Source organism: Thamnophis elegans, chromosome Z (genome assembly GCF_009769535.1).
Source record: "Thamnophis elegans isolate rThaEle1 chromosome Z, rThaEle1.pri, whole genome shotgun sequence".
In the NCBI taxonomy this organism is placed as follows: Eukaryota; Metazoa; Chordata; class Lepidosauria; order Squamata; family Colubridae; genus Thamnophis; species Thamnophis elegans.
Genome location: NC_045558.1, coordinates 127,002,958 through 127,019,521, shown reverse-complemented (window position 1 = coordinate 127,019,521; position 16,564 = coordinate 127,002,958). Strand labels below are relative to the sequence as shown.

The 16,564-nt window shown below is 38.8% G+C and overlaps 1 protein-coding gene and 1 pseudogene across 1 annotated transcript; both read right to left on the bottom strand.

Moving 5' to 3' along the window:
- Positions 1-3,161: 3,161 nt before the first annotated feature.
- On the bottom strand, positions 3,162-13,537 carry LOC116521691 (olfactory receptor 4Q3-like). The gene is made up of 4 exons (XM_032236351.1): positions 13,508-13,537; positions 11,951-12,064; positions 4,221-4,359; positions 3,162-4,105 (listed from the first exon to the last, which is right to left on the bottom strand). Exons 1-4 carry the CDS (start codon positions 13,535-13,537, stop codon positions 3,162-3,164), a joined length of 1,227 nt encoding a protein of 408 aa, XP_032092242.1.
- An 82-nt stretch (positions 13,538-13,619) lies between these two features.
- LOC116521690 lies at positions 13,620-15,342 on the bottom strand (annotated as a pseudogene).
- Positions 15,343-16,564: the final 1,222 nt, after the last annotated feature.

Sequence of the window (16,564 nt, the reverse complement as noted above, 5' to 3'; positions counted from 1 at the left end):
TCAATCCTGCTTAGAAAGCATCTTGAATATTCAGGAATGTGTCATAGAGTTTGATTCTCTGCTTGCCAGATTTACTGAACTCCATTCCAACCCAAGCCACAAAAAGGAAAATCAAAATGGAGGACCACTATTGTTAAAATTTCCAAGCAAAATACAAACAGACTCCTCTTTCCGCTCACCTACTCCCTCCCTCCCTTCCTCAAAGATTATAAAAATATTTGAAAAGAATACGCTGACTCCATACATATTTAAGCAATTCCACTCATATCTTTTGCCCTAAACCAGTTGTGCATCATGGTCAGTATCATTGAGGAGCAGTGACGTGTGGTGAGGTTTATGGCTGGTGAGGCACTGACACAGGGGTTTCAAATTTTTTTAGACTTGTGGACTTCAACTCCCAGAATTCCACAGCCAGGCATGCTCAGTTCTGATTTAAAGCAACAGCATTTGTTTTTCTCCTTTGCAAAATAGTTTTCCTTCATTCTTTTTCTTCTCCCTCCCCCTCCTTCCTCCCTCTCTCCCTCCCTCCCCCCTCTCTCAAACAAACACAAACACAGAAGTTGGATTGGATATATTTTCCAATGGCTTGAAAGCAGCTCCTCTGCCATACCCCCCCTTCCCCTGCTGCCTTCCAATCCGAGCCTTTGATTACAGGTGGAGCCACGTTGCCTTTTCAAACTTGTAATCAGTGATGCTGGGCTTATATACTTTTATTTTTGTGTGTGTGTTTGTGTTTGAAAAGGCAGCATGGCTCTACATGCAATCAAACTTTTTGAATTCCTCCCCCTCCCTCCGACCCACACACGTACCTTTTCCAGCTGTTTCAGAGAGGATTTCAACTCTGCTCTTGCTGCCATCATGAAAAGAGAAAAAAATGAGCTGAAGTCTGGCTGAACTAGTTGCTGCCAGAGCATCTAAAAAGCCTCTAAAAATGCCCTCTACAGGAGGCAGGAGAATGACGTATGTCAGGAATTTTTTGGCTTTTAACCCTTGCTTAGCTCTGCTCGAGTGATTATAAAGTCAGACTAGATGAGGCACCTCGTTCTCCTGCCGCTTCCTGTAGAGGGCACTTTTTTAGTGGCTTTTTAAAATAGTTAAGCACTAAGCAGAGTCATCCACTGTGACTCTGGCAGCAACTAGCTCAGCCTTTTTCCTTTTACATTTTTTTTTCTTTTCATGATGACAGTGGTGAGGCTCTGCCTCCCCTGCCTCCCCTGACTGCACGCCCCTGTTGAGGAGCTTTTAAGAGTCTAATCCCCTGAGACATTTGGCTTGGAAAATATCCACATTAATGTCTTCATATCCGTTTAGGCTAGGGGTGCCAAACTCAATTTCATTAAGGGCCCATCAGAATTGTGTTTGACCTCGGAGGATGGGGAAGTGGCCAATGGGTGTGACCAGCTTGACATCACTCATGCAGGGGGTGCCTGTGGTGGCCCGAGAGCTCTGCCAGCAAAAAGGGGTTCCCAAGCTCCATTTTTGGTTATGACAGTTCCTTGCAAACCTCTGCCATCAAAAATGGAGCTCAGGAGGGCCACCTGCAGTCTTCCTGAGCTCTGTTTTCACTGGCAGAGGCACCATAGGCCAGTCTTTCAGAGGGCAGCCCTGCGGGCCAGATCTAAGCACTGAACCCGGCCCGCAGGCCTTGAGTTTGACACCCCTGTTTAGGCCATACTGCTGTCAAATGAACACATATTGTGATTAAAGAAGCCCTTCCCCATCAAAGTTCTGCTCCAATGAATTTAGCAGGTTTCTCCTGGCTGAGCAAGGCAGAAAGATTAGAGCCCACTCATAAATTCCAATTTTGTCAAATGCAAAACAAGTGATTTCAACCTTGGTGCACATTGACCTACAAACCAGGGGTGGGATCCAGAAGTGGGTTCCTACAGGTTCGGCCTGGTTGGGCTGAATAGGTAGTAACTCGGCGGGACACGTGACCGAACTGGTTCTATCCTTGGCGGCGCCATCTTGATTTTCTGTTCTGCGCATGCGCAGAACAATCTTCCTTGAAAAAATGTCGTCCCCCCCCTTTTTAATGTTGTGCGCATGTGGAGACCTTTTAAAGTGTAAAAGCACACATGCGTGGAGTACTTTTCGGGCACTGAACTGGTAGTAATACCAGCAGGAACACGTCCTGGTGGAATCCTACCAGTTTAACCACCAGTTCACTATCCGTGTGTGTGCAATTCACAGGAAAATAGCTGAGGTGCAGAAATCTACTCTGCTGTGCCTATCAGCTGGTCTAAAAACCAAGGAAATATAGTGGGTATATCCCAGGGATGGGCAGGCGGACTCACTTGATGATTAAAGTGAACCAGTTCACTCTCAGCTGATCTTCGGAGCTACTGATTCTGCCCAACCAGTAGAATCCCAGCCCTGCTACAAACCTTACCTTCCAGATACAGATAATCCTCGACTTTTAACAGCTTAGTGACAATGGCACTGAAAAAAAGTTACCATTTTTCACACTTGTGACCATTGTAGCATCCCCATGGTCACATGATTTACATTCAGATGCTTGACAGGTGACTCATCTTTAAGATGGTTGCAACCTCCCAACGTCACCTCTGCAATCTTATGACGAGCAAAGTCAATGGGGCAAACCAGATTCACTTAACAACTGTGTTACTAATTTAACTACTGCAGTGATTCACTTAACAAGTGTGGCAGAAAAAGTCGTAAAATGGGGCAGAACTCATTTAACAAATTTCTCATTTAGCAACATAAATTTTGGGCTCAATTGTGATTGTACATTGAGGACTACCTGTAGCTATTTACTTGACGAATATAGTTATGTGTGATGTGTGCTATTGAGTTTGGTATACAATGATTCAATTATTATATTATGATAAGTTTAATACTGTTTTTGATTGATTACAAGAGGTTTTATTAAATAGTCCTCATCGTTAGCTCCATGCTTTTCACATGTAACATGAGTAGCTATGTACATTTTCTACAAACAAACAAACAAACATACATTGGCTTTGAGAAAGATTGCCCTCTTCTCCTTGGTGGATTTGAGTGATCATACATGGAAACTTGGATGTGTGTTGAACAGCTCTGCAATTACTCCTTTAGTCATAAGAAGAATTATTCCTAAGAAGCTAATCTGTGAAATCACAAGGATTTCTGAAGCAGCCTACTCATGGTTTCCCATTTTTCTAAAACCACTGGGGGGAAATGAATTTCTTCTTTACCCGTCCCATTGCCTCCTTCATTTCTTGATTTCTTAGAGAGTATATCATAGGATTAAGGAAAGGAGTGATTGTGGTATAAAATACGGAAGACACCTTGTCCAGAGTGGCACTGAAGATGGGAACAAGGTACACAAAAAGGCAAGGTAGGAAGAAAAGGCTGACCACCATCAAGTGAGAGCTACAGGTATGCAGAGCCTTCTTTCCACTCTCCTTGAAGCGACCTTGAAGTGTGCTCAGGATGATGCCGTAGGAGATCAACAAGATGATGAAACAAACCAGGGAGAGCAAGCCACTGTTGGCCACCATGAGTATCTCAGTCACATGAGTATCAACACAAGCCAATTTGACTACCTGTGGAACGTCACAAAAGAAATTGTCCACCTCATTTGGCCCACAGAATGGAAGCCGTAGGACCAGGAACACCTGGCTGGAAGAGTGAAGAAGACCTCCAACCCAACAGAAGCACAGCAATCTAATGCAGTGTGGTCGGTTCATCGTGGTTGTGTATTTCAGTGGATGGCAAATAGCCACATAGCGATCATAGGCCATGAGGGTTAGGAGGAGCATCTCTGAACCCCCAAAGAAGTGTAAGAAAAAGAGCTGGGACATACAGCTCCCAAATGAAATAGTCCTGCTTTGGGTGATCAAGTCTGCTGCCAACTTGGGAACAACTACGGAACCCAAAGCAGTATCAAGGATGGATAAATTAGCTAAGAAAAAATACATGGGTGAACTTAGAAGACGTGAATCTATATACACAGTCAATACAATGAGGAGGTTTCCCAACAGGATGGCAGTATAACACATCGTTACCAGGATAGATAGAAGAAGTTGAGTTGGCCCAGATTTGGAGAGACCCAAGAAGGTGAATTCTGTGACTCTGGAGGCATTCATGAAGGTGATAGGACCTTACAAATACAAAAGACAATTATTTACTATTGCCAATTCCAGCACATTTTCACAGTAACCAGCAAAGTGTCATAGGGTACAAAGAGAAGTAATATCAACTTCAATATCTATTACTAGCTGATCTCCCTGGTTCTTCTCTTAGATTATAGAGGACTGAGTTATTGTGATCCAGTGGATTCTTGAAACTATAGTCCTGCAATTTTTTAGTAGCTACCACTTCCTCGCTGAGAATGCAGTCTCCAACTACTGCAGTCTCCAATCGAGATACAAAAAAGACATAAAAGAATAGGGAATATAGACAGAATTACAACAAATAGATAAAATTTTAATTGGCCCGGAAAATAAATTCATAACAAAAATTTACAAATATTTATTAGAAGTAACATTAGAAGAAGAAAAAGTTAAAGGCTGCATGGGCCAAAAACTTTGGTTATAACATAGATCTAGTTGATTGGGAAAGAATTTGGAGCACAAATTATAAAGGTTTAGGTTTAGGTTTCATTCAACTTGTATGCCGCCCTATTCCCGAGGGACTCAGGGCGGCTAACAAAACCAAGGGAAGGCGGAGGGGACAATACAAAAGGGAAGGCAACAGCAGCACTTAAAGAAAATATGTACAAAATGTTTTATCGTTGGCATTTATCACCAACAAGATATGAAGCCGACCTGCTGGAAATGTAAAAAAGTACAAGGGACTTGTTATCACATATAGTGGACCTGCCCTGAAACACAAAAATATTGGACAAAAATTTGGAAATGGGTGCAAGAAATTACAGAACAGATAAAATACAAACCTGAAATCTTTCTGCTGGGAATAATCAAAGGGAAATATATAAAGAAAATTAAGTACATATTAACACATCTGCTAACTACAGCTAGAATAGCATTTGCCCAATGCTGGAAACAAAATAATACCCCCTCAGATGAATTAGTGATAAAAAAAACTTTGGATTGTGCAGATCCAAATTAACATTGAAATTAAAAGATAAAGAAGAGTCGGCATATTATGAAATTTGGAACAATTGGTACAAATGGCTGCAAAACAAGAATAAAATTAATTAAGCCAAAAAACAATATTTATAAATATATATAGAACTGTGAATAAAGTGTGTAAATATAGAAGCAAAATATTATATACATGTACAGATATGATCACATAACATTGTTGATGTAATGACTGTAAGGTGTTGTAGAAGGGAAAAAATAATAAAAGAAATGTGCTAAAAAAAAAGAGAGAGAATGCAATCAGAACTTTCATTGAACCAGAGAGAAAATTCTCAACTGCCTTTACACCCAAATTTTGTTTTATTAAGCTATACCATTTTTGTAGGTCAGGATCACAAAGAATCTGATTTCAAAGAATTTCATATTTAGCTTGTGAAGCACATTTTTTCTGAAGAGATCCTAATGTTGTGCAATTTGCCTTTGCCAAACATTAAATGAAGTAGATGAGTAGATATCCACCCATGTCTTGAATCTCTTCCACTTGTATTTCAGAAATGTCTGGAAACTTAAAAATGAAGAGCAGTAGCACAAGCAGCAGTATGATATGCAGTATGATATGCAGTTTGATATACAATATACTATGAGCCAGCAGTGTGTAGTGGCAGCCAAAAGAGCCAATTCAATCCTTAGCTTAACAGAGGGATACAATCAAGATAAAGTGAAGTACTAATACCACTCTATAAAACTTCAATAAGACCACACCTAGAATACTGCATCCACTTTTGGTCACCACACTATAAAAAACAATGTTGAGACTCTAGAAAAAGTGCAGAGGAGAGCAACCAGGATGATTAAGGGACTGAAGGCTAAAACATATGATGAATGGTTACAGAAACTGGGCATGGCCACTCTAGTGAAGAGAAGGACCAGGGGATACATGATAGCAGTGTTCCAATATTTGAGGGGCTGCACAGAGAGGAGGGGGTCACACTATTTTCCAAAGCACCTGAAGGCCAGACAACGATGGATGGAAACTGACCAAGGAGAGATTCAATTTAGAAACAAGGAGGAACTTTCTGACAGTGAGCACAATCAACCAATGGAACAGCTTGCCTTCAGAAGTTGTGGGGGCTTCATCAGTTGAGACTTTCAAGAAGAGATTGGACTGCCATTTGTCAGAAATGGTGTAGGGTCTCCTGCTTGAGCAGGAGGTTGGACTAGAAGGTTTCTTCCAACTCTGTTAATCTGTTACTCTCCAAGGCTTCTTGGGAGACAATTGAACACATATTTTGCACCATGTGTTTGTGAAATTATATTCTGGCAGTTATCTAGGGAATGCTAATACATGTATGTACCCACATACATTGTCTAACTGAAATCCATATTACTGGCTGTCTACCTATTTCTATCTGTCTGTCCATTATCTATCTATCTATCTATCTATCTATCTATCTATCTATCTATCTATCTATCTATCTATCTATCTATCTATCATCTATCTATCTACCTACCTACCTACCTACCTACCTACCTACCTATCTATATCTTTCTTTCTTTCTTATTCTTATTACTATTATTATTTGTCTATCTTCCTTACTTCCTTCTTACCTACATCTTTCTTTCTTTCTTTCTTTCTTTCTTTCTTTCTTTCTTCTTCTTCTTCTTCTTCTTCTTCTTCTTCTTCTTCTTCTTATCTATAGTTATATCTATATCTTATTATATCTATCTATCTATCTATCTATCTATCTTTATCTTTCTTTCTTATACTTATTCTTATTACTATTATTATTTTTCTATCTTCCTTACTTCCTTCTTACCTACATCTTTCTTTCTTTCTTTCTTTCTTTTTTCTTTCTTTCTTATTCTTATCTATAGTTATATTTATATCTTATTATCTATCTCTATCTATCTATCTATCTATCTATCTATCTATCTATCTATCTATCTTCATCAACAACGTTATCATTATCACCACCATCATCTATCTATCATTCACAGAGTTCTATGATCCACAATACACTAAACAGATGGCTCTCTTGCTTCTAAATCTACTTTAGACTTTATGCTAGCAATAACCTACATCATTGGTATTAGAATGAGAGCTACCTGCCCCCTCCTCATCTGCATATAAACACAGCACAATTCTACAACCCCACCAATTCCAGACAACAGTATAGGACAGCTACAGCTCACATTCCATATTAAAAAGGTATCATGTCTATCAACTCCATTTTAGATCTCTTCACCAAAGAGAAGTATCTCCCACCTTTTAGTAGACCATAAGACTACTTTCACCCATCATGTCAAATTTTGTCCCACTGTTTTAAAGATTTCTTTGATATCTTTAAAATATTTTCCTTTTCCTTCTTTTCCTCCTCTTCAGCCTGCTTAACCTTTTCATTTGCCATTTTAATGTGTGTTTTATGTATGCATTCACATGTTGCTTAGAGACTGGAAGAAAAGTTTACCGTAATTGCCTCTCTTCCTAGACATCATCCCACTTCATATTCTTTATCTGTATAGTTAGCCAGTGTCGGATTTTTGAAGTGTGCTCTCATGAGCAATAAAAGAAAGAAATAAAATCAAAAAGGAAAAAATAAAATAAAAGAGGAAACAATCTGAGAAAAAAACCTTATGATGACTGTATGAGAAGACTATCCCAGTGTAATGGCAAATATAATCAATCAAGGACAGAATTAAGTAGAAAATATAAAAATTCCTGTCCATTGTTACTGTTAGCCTTCCTGAACATCTATCCAAACTAGACTAGATGTTCCTTTGGACTTGTCCTATAGGTGATAACCAGGCTGAGCCTGAGGCAGGGTCAAATGCATTATCAGTCATGAGTCCCTTCATGTGCACAAGAGATCTGAGTCCAGCCTACCTTGAAATTCTTTGATTCTTATCTACCACCAATTTGCTTTGACTGTTAGTAGTTCAGATTCTTGTAATGAGCTTAAGCTTGCAATAAATCTTTATACCCATTTGAACTGCATTAACCTCCTGATTTCCCTGGCGTTTTAAACTATGTGTTCTAGGTTTTTCTCACTAAACTGTCAATATGAGCTCAGACACTCTTAGTAGAAACCCATAAATTGTTTCAACATATCCTCAAAAAGACGCTATAGGGCACTGCACACCAGAACAACTAGACACAAGGATAGTTTTTCCCTGAATGCCATTCACTCTACTAAACAACTAATTCCCACAACACAGTCAATAATTTACTAGGAATGTATTACTATTCTTCTCTTCCTTCCGAGTATCTATCTCTCCCCACTTATGACTATAACCATGTTGCTTGTATCTTTCAATTTATATTGTCTTTATTTGTTTCCTAATACGATTTGATAGCTTATTAGTAACCTTGACTATCACTAAGTGTTGTAGCTTATGAATCTTGATGAATGTATTTCATTCTCTTTATGTACATTGAGAGCATATGCACCAAAGACAAATTCCTTGTCTGCCTAAACACACTTGGCCAATAAAGAATTCTATTCTATTCTTTATTACCTGTTCATCCCAGTTGCTAAGAGGATCTCCAAGCTGAAATAAAGGTAACACCTATAGGTTAACATCTGGAGAAGTTCATTACCTTTTTCTCTTCAGAAAAACAGGTAATCAGACTAACAAGGAACAACACCTACTTCTGTTTTTCAACAGTGTATCAAGAAATGCTTAAGAAATATTTCAGTGACTTACTATTATACTCTTGGGAGACATTCTTATGAAGTTGTTCCCAGGTTGCCAATCAGGAAAGATAATTGCAAAAGCAAAAGAAGATATTGAAATGAAAATATTAGATTTTATTGCATTTTTAAAATATGCATCATTATAGTCTATGTCATGTGGAAGAAAGATGATAATAATGATGAGAGTTAATGTGGGACAGTGGTTAAAAGGATTGAAAATGAGCAGGGGGGTCCCAATTCTAGTTTATCTTCAACTATGGAAGCTGATTTGTCAATTTTGGACCATTTTCTCTGACAGCCCAACCTATTTCTTAGGGCTGTTGTTTGATTGAAAAATATGGGGAAGCACTTGAGCTCCTATGTGGAAAAAGTAGAATACAAATCTAATAAATAAATGATGAAGGAGATGAAGATGAGAATATGAATGATGATGTGAAGATGATGGTGACAATAATGGTCTCCTTTTCTTTCCCATATTGCAGGATGAAATGGAATTTAAATAGAACCAGAGAAGGTTGCTCTTGGGATTGTTGCAATAAAATGATGCTGGCAACTCTTCAGATAATACCAAACTTTATCCTCCATTATGCTCTGGAAGCATATCTCAAATTCAGTAACATGTCCTACATTTTATTCCTGAATGTTTGTGGGAATGATTAAGCTCTATTCTAAGAGCTTAATGATATCAACAAACATTTACATTGATGGGAAATTAAGAGAATAGACCATGAGTGCAAATCATTATTAACCAAAATATGGACCTACTCCTTCCTTTCTCCCTTCCTGCCTGCCTGCCTGCTTCCCTTCCTTCCTCCCTTCCCCCTCTCTCCCCTCTTTTCTCCCACCCTCCCCTCTTTCCTTCCTTCTTTCCTCCCTCCCTCTCCTCTTTCCTCCCTCCCTCCCTTCCCTCTTTCCCTTCCTTCCTTCCTTCCTTCCTCCCTCCCCTTTCCTTTCTTTCTTCCTCCATCTCTCCCCTCTTTTCTTCCTCTCTCTTGTCTTTCCTTCCTTTCTCCCCTCTTTCCTCCCTCCCTCTCTCCCTTTTCTTTCTTCCCTCCTGCCCCTTTTTCCCTCCCTCTTTCCTTCCTTCCTCCCCTCTTTCCTCCCTCCCTTTTCTTTCTTCCCTCCCTCCCTTCCTTCCTTCCTTCCTTCCTTCCTTCCTTCCTTCCTTCCTTCCTTCCTTCATCAAAGAGAATGGAAGCATTTATAAGCAGTATACTGAAACCACATGACTTCCTAAGCAATTGAGCCTGTGTTCTTTGTCCAAATTCATGCATGCATCAGCTTGGTCAACAAAGTGGAGGAGTAACATGTGTTGGGGCTTTTAAAAGTCCATTCTACTGAAAGCAGGACATCGGAATAATTCAGCACTATATATCTATGTCATCCATACATGCTACACTATTTGAAATTTGAAACTGATGCACATTAAGTTTTAAAGTTTGGAAGCCTTCTCCATCAGTATTCTTCTTTAACAAAGATGTTACTTCCCTGTAGACTAAACAGGACAGAGATAAGGCAACCCACTTACAAAAACAATGGGAACCTATTTTTACTTCCTTTCAAGGGAGGAGTTTCCTTTCTCAAAAGCATAATAATCCCAATATGGGTCGCCAATTGCTCACATTGCATTTACTGCCTAATGCTGGATTGATGATGGCCCTTGTTGAAAGAGGAACATCCTTTCCAGTGTGAGATCATGAACATGTTCACAGACACTGTTGAGCAATTGCAACTTTTGAAGCTTTTTTGGATGAAAAGTGAAAGAACTACTACTACTACTACTTCCTCCTCCTCCTCCCTTTTCTTTCTTTCTTTCTTTCTTTCTTTCTTTCTTTCTTTCTTTCTTTCTTCTTCTTCTTCTTCTTCTTCTTCTTCTTCTTCTTCTTCTTCTTCTTCTTCTTCTCCTTCCTCCTCTTCCTCCTCCTCATGGAAAACAAGTTGCCTTTAGAAAAAAAAGCACCTTTGAGATAGCTATGAATTGGATGGCTGAGAATCTCCATAGATGTCGAGCAATTATTTTACAGGTAGTTCTTCAATAACAACCATTTGTTTAGAAATCATTCGAAGTTAAAACAAGACCAAAAAATGACATGACTGGTCCTCACACTTATAACAGCACAGCATCCCCTTAGTCGCATGTCCAAAATCGCAGGTGCTTGGCAACTGCCATGTTTTTATGACAATTGAAGTGTCCTCAGGTCATGCGGCTGCAATTGCAACCTTCCCAACTTGCTTCCAATAAGCAAAATCATTAGGAAAATTTGGGTTTGCTTCTATCATTGGGAACATGGAAATAAGGCAACTTAAGAAAATAAAAGATTTTGACTCAGTAGAAATGCAAACTAGCTGAAGTGTAAAGTGAATGAGTTATATTTTAACAACATGAAAATGTTCAATAGTTTAGAATTTTTCTCCCCATATCACTATAATATTCAAAGACATTTCTATTTCGCATCTTTCACCTTCTAAATAAGGGAAATATGAATAACAAAACAGATGAAAGATGGGAAATAGAAAAGAAACATTTTTGAGTATTATAGTCATATGGGAAAAAATAGTTAAGATAGAGATAAAAATAAGTGGGAAATAATAGTCTACAGTATATATATTAATATATTAAGATATATGAAAGAACAAGAGGTAGGTTTAGAAACTGAAAGGCAATAGTAAAAGGTATGTGTAAACAATATGAAATAATGAACTGAAATGTAATAACTATGAGTAATAATATTTGCCTATTTGTATTGAAATGTATGATACCCAGGTATCACACCATTCATGCATTGATTGTCAACTCATAAAGCATTTGCATGTCTGTTATCAAGTTGCCATGGTGAGGAATGTGGGGGGGGGAGCATTCCATGCATACCTTTGGCTAAAGTCAGATCTCAGATTACTACAGCAGGCTTGTGAGGCATGCACCTCATTGGAGATTGTGATTTATGACACAGACTGAAGGGAGGAAAGAAACAGGGGCAAAGTTCAGCCATAATTTAAATGAGGTCACATCTGACTGCAATGGGGTATTGCTGAAATGGTGCCTTAATAAATGACTGGATTTCTTTTGAAACTTGGCTCGAGGCTCATGAATTAATTAGGGCATCTTTCATAAACCTGACATTGATATGTATAAATAGTATAAAATAAAAAACTTGACTTGAAAAAGAAGATTTTTTTCCCAGTGGAAAGTTTGGAAAAACTTACTGGCAATCCAGCTACTTTGGTCAGCTGACTTCCACAAGAGATGTTGAGTAGACATCTCCATTGAGTGGAAGGTGGAGAATTTAATGAAAAAAGATATGACATTAGCCTTGGTACCTGCAACGAGCAATAAACATTACCCTAAAATAGGAAGATTTTGCAAGATTTTTTTAGGTTATATAAAGCACTTACTTTTATTTATTTATTTATTTTTTCAAGCGTGAATTAAATAACATATAAGTATATGTATAAACATAATTATGTACACATGAAATGAATACGAATACAAGAGAATATTAGGACAGGGACGGTAGGCATGCTGGTGCGCTTATGCACACCCCTTAGGAATGGGGTGAGGTCAACAGTAGATAGTATAAGGTTAAAGATTTGGGAGTTTGGGGAAGAAACCACAGTGTCAGGTAGTGCATTCCACGTATTGACCATTCTGTTGCAAAAGTTGTATTTTCTGCAATCAGGTTTGGAGCGATTTACCATAAGTTTGTGTCTATTGTGAGCTCATGTGTTGTTGTGATTAAAGCTGAAGTATTCATTGATAATTTTACGTACTACCCTTAGGTCGGATCGAAGGTGGTGAAGTTCTAAGTTGTCTAAGCCCAAAATGTCAAGTCTGGTAGCATAAGGTATTCTGTTGCGAGCAGAAGAGTGGAGGACTCTTCTCGTGAAATATCTCTGGACTCGTTCGATTGTATTAATGTCTGATATGCAGTGCGGGTTCCAGACAGATGAGCTGTATTCAAGAATTGGTCTAGCAAAAGTTATCTTTGCAGATAATAATCTCTTTACTATTTTAATTGACTTATTCCATATCTACTGACTCCTTCCCCTATTTGAGCACTTAGTGCTTCAAGGACTTCAGAGACCAAAGCTACATTTTTTTTCAAAATGTTTTTCACAATGACACTCACATTGTCATTAACCACAAAGTTCAAATATACCACAAAAAATATACACCTGGATCAAGTATTTTGGGGGTGATTTGTGATTTATAATATATATATATGTCTGCCCATCTAATAATTAATAAACAAGCATTGGTTTTAAAAGCATTATTCCTGTTATAGAGTAGAGTAGGGTAGGGTAGGGTAAGGTAGGGTAGGGTAGGGTAGAATAGGCTAGGATAGGATAGGATAGGATAGGCTAGGCTAGGCTAGGATAGAATAGAATAGAATAGAACAGAATAGAAAATATGGAAGAAGGGAAGGGAATAGAATAGAATTCTATATTGGCCAAGTGTGACTGGACACACAAGGAATTTGTCTTTGGTGCATAAGTTCTCAATGTACATAAAAAGACAAGATACATTCCTCAAGAATCATAAGGTACAACATTTAATGATAGTCATGGGGTACAAATAAGTAACAATCAATATCAATATAAATCATAAGGATACAAGCAACAAAGTTACAGTCCTGCAGTCATAAGTGGGAGGAGATGGGTGATAGGAACGATGAGAGGACTAATAGTAATAATTAGAGAACATTTCACTAAGGCAGCTGTTGTTGGCACCATCTTGGATCATGAAGATGATCTTTATCTGACCGATCTATAAGTCATAGATCGGTGGACCATGTCCCCTATTACTTATGTAGTGATAAGGATAACTCCAGAAAAGATGATCTCAAGGACCAAAATGGAATTTTGGAAATTCAACTTACATTTTTCCTTTCTTCTGATACCAATGGTTAAACATGAATTTCTTTGTCACCCAGCCCATTGCATCCTTCATTTCCTGATTTCTTAGAGAATATATCATCGGATTAAGGAAAGGAGTGATTGTGGTATAAAATAAAGAAGATATCTTGTTCAAACTGGAGTTGAAGATGGGAATGAGGTACACAAAGAGGCAAGGTAGGAAGAAAAGACTAACCACCATCAGGTGAGAACTACAAGTGTACAGAGCTTTCCCGCCACTCTCCTTGAAGCGGCCTTGAAGTGTGTACAGGATGATACCATAGGAGATCAGCAAGATGATGAAACAAAGCAGGGAGAGCAAGCCACTGTTGGCCACCATGAGTATCTCAGTCACATGGGTGTCTGCACAAGCCAGCTTGACTACCTGTGGAACGTCACAAAAGAAATTGTCCACTTCATTTGGCCCACAGAATGGCAGCCTCAGGACCAGGAACAGCTGGCTGCCAGAGTGAAGGAGGCCTCCAGCCCAACAGCAACACAGGAGTCTAACACAGTGAGGACGGTTCATCTTGATTGTGTATGCCAGTGGATTGCAAATGGCCACATAGCGATCATAGGCCATAAGAGTGAGAAGAAAAACTTCGGAACCTCCAAAGACATGTAGAAAAAAGAGCTGGGACATACAGTCTGCATAGGAGATGGTGCCACCATGGGTGATCAGATCTGTTGCCATCTTAGGAACCACCACTGAACTTAAGGCAGTATCAATGATGGATAAATTGGCTAAGAAAAAATACATGGGTGACTTTAGAAGGCGTGGATCTATATGCACAGTTACTACAATGTGGAGGTTGCCCAACAGAATGGCAGTGTAACACATCATTACCAGGACAAATAGGAGGAGCTGGATGGGCCGAGAGCTGGAAAGACCCAGGAAGACAAATTCTGTGATTTTTGAGGCATTCATGAAGGCAATGGGACCTTAAAAAGAGAAAAGACAGTTATTTAGTATTGCCACTTTCAGGATCTTCTCTTCCTAATCAGTGGCCACATGGCTTTCTCTTCAGGTATGAATAAAAATGAAGAGAGCTCAGTAAGCCACATAGCAGAAAGAGAAATAATGTCAATTTCAGTATCTATTATAAACTTCCTGGTACTCCTATAAATTAGAAACATAGAAGACTGATGGTAGGTAAAGACCTAGAGGTCCATCAACTCTACCCTTTGAGTTTTTTGTTTTGCTTTTTGTTGTGTTTTTAATTTATGTCTTTATGTATTTTTAATTGTTTATTTTAATTTTTGATAGTGAGGGACATGTTTATCCCAAGCCTGTTTAAACCCATGACTGACCCACTACCTCCTCTTTAACATCCACTACTCTTTCTGCAAAGTAATAATTTCTAACACTACGTTAGAACTTCCTTCCTTCCTTCCTTCTTTCCTTCCTTCATTCTGTCCCTCCCTCCCTCCTTCCTTTTATTTCTCTCTCCCTCCATTCCTTCCATCCTTCCTTTTCTCTCTCCTTCCTTCCTTCCTTCCTTCCTTCCAGTTTGAGGTTATGACCTTGTGTTCTTGATTTTTGCTTAATATTGAAAATACTGCCTTTGAGAATCTTTTTTCACATCCTTGATATATTTAAAGGTTTCCCTCTATCCCTTTGGTCCTTGAGGCTGTACCACCAGGCTTGAAATTTTGGGCTTAGACAACACGGAACAACATTGCCTGTGGTCTGACCTAAGCATAGTACACAGAATTATGTGCTACAATGTCCTACCTGTCAACAACTACTTCAGCTTCAACCACAATAATACACAGGCAAACAAAAGATACAAACTCAAGATAAACCACTCCAATCTATTTTGCAGAAAATACGACTTCAGCAGCAGAGTGGTCAATGCCTGGAATGCTCTACCTGACTCAGTTGTTACGTCCTCAAACCCCCACAGCTTCAACCTTAAACTGTCTACTGTTGACCTCACCCCATTCCTAAGAGGTCTATAAAGGGAGTGTGCATAAGTGCACCAGAGTACTTACCGTCCCTGTCCTACTCTCTCCATTTATTTGTACTCATTTCCTTTTTCATGTCCATGTTTAAACTTACACCTGTTATCTTGTACATGTTTGACAAATTAAATGAATAAAATAAATATTCAGTACCTCCAATTTCTCCTGATACGTTTTTGCATCATTTTTGTTGCCCTTACTTAAAAAAAAAAAACATAGATTATGGAGGTTACCATGATCCAGTGGATTCTTCAATATCTTCAATATTTAGTGGGCTACCACTTCCCTACTGGAATGGAGCCAAAACTTGCATTGAACTAGAGAGCAAATTCTCAACTCTGTTTCCATCCAATTTTTGTTTTATTAATCTTTACCATTTTCATAATGACAGAAACAGAAAGTATATGATTTCAAAGAATTTGCCCTGTCAGTATTGGTGTGTTCTTGGTGGTTCCTTGATTAGACTGTTGTTTGATTGCTTGTCTGTTTTGGTGGTTCTTTGATTTGGGGCATTGTTTACTGCTTAACTGTTGGCTTAGTACCAATATTTGGTGTTAATTTTTGCTTATCTGGGTGTTGATTGCTGGCAGGAGGTTTTTACACATGGCTTGCACCTTATGTTTGGGATACGGTTCTCTGGTAGTAAACTAGGCAATGCCAATCCATTTACATACATTTTCTAGCTGACCTGCATATTTCTCTGTCTGTCTGTCTGTCTGTCCGTCTCTTTCTCTTTCATATGTCCATCCATCCATCCATCCATCCATCCATCCATCCATCCATCATCTCTTAGCCGCCCGGAGTCCTTCGGGATTGGGTGCCATACAAATGCTATTAAACTTAAACTTAAACATACATCCATCCATCCATCCATCCATCCATCCATCCATGCATCATTCCCTCCAATCTATCATCTCAACCGCATAGAGTTTTTTGACCCACAGTCAACTTCTCACTTGC

Excerpts from the sequence above, each read along its gene's own strand:
- LOC116521691 (XM_032236351.1), bottom strand. The coding sequence starts at position 13,537 with ATGGTCCACCGATCTATGACTTATAGATCG. Across the intron at positions 12,065-13,507 it reads GATCTATGACTTATAGATCG|GTACCAAGGCTAATGTCATA; the intron begins GTCAGATAAAGA and ends TGCTCGTTGCAG. Across the intron at positions 4,106-4,220 it reads AGAACCAGGGAGATCAGCTA|GTCCTATCACCTTCATGAAT; the intron begins GTAATAGATATT and ends TGTATTTGTAAG.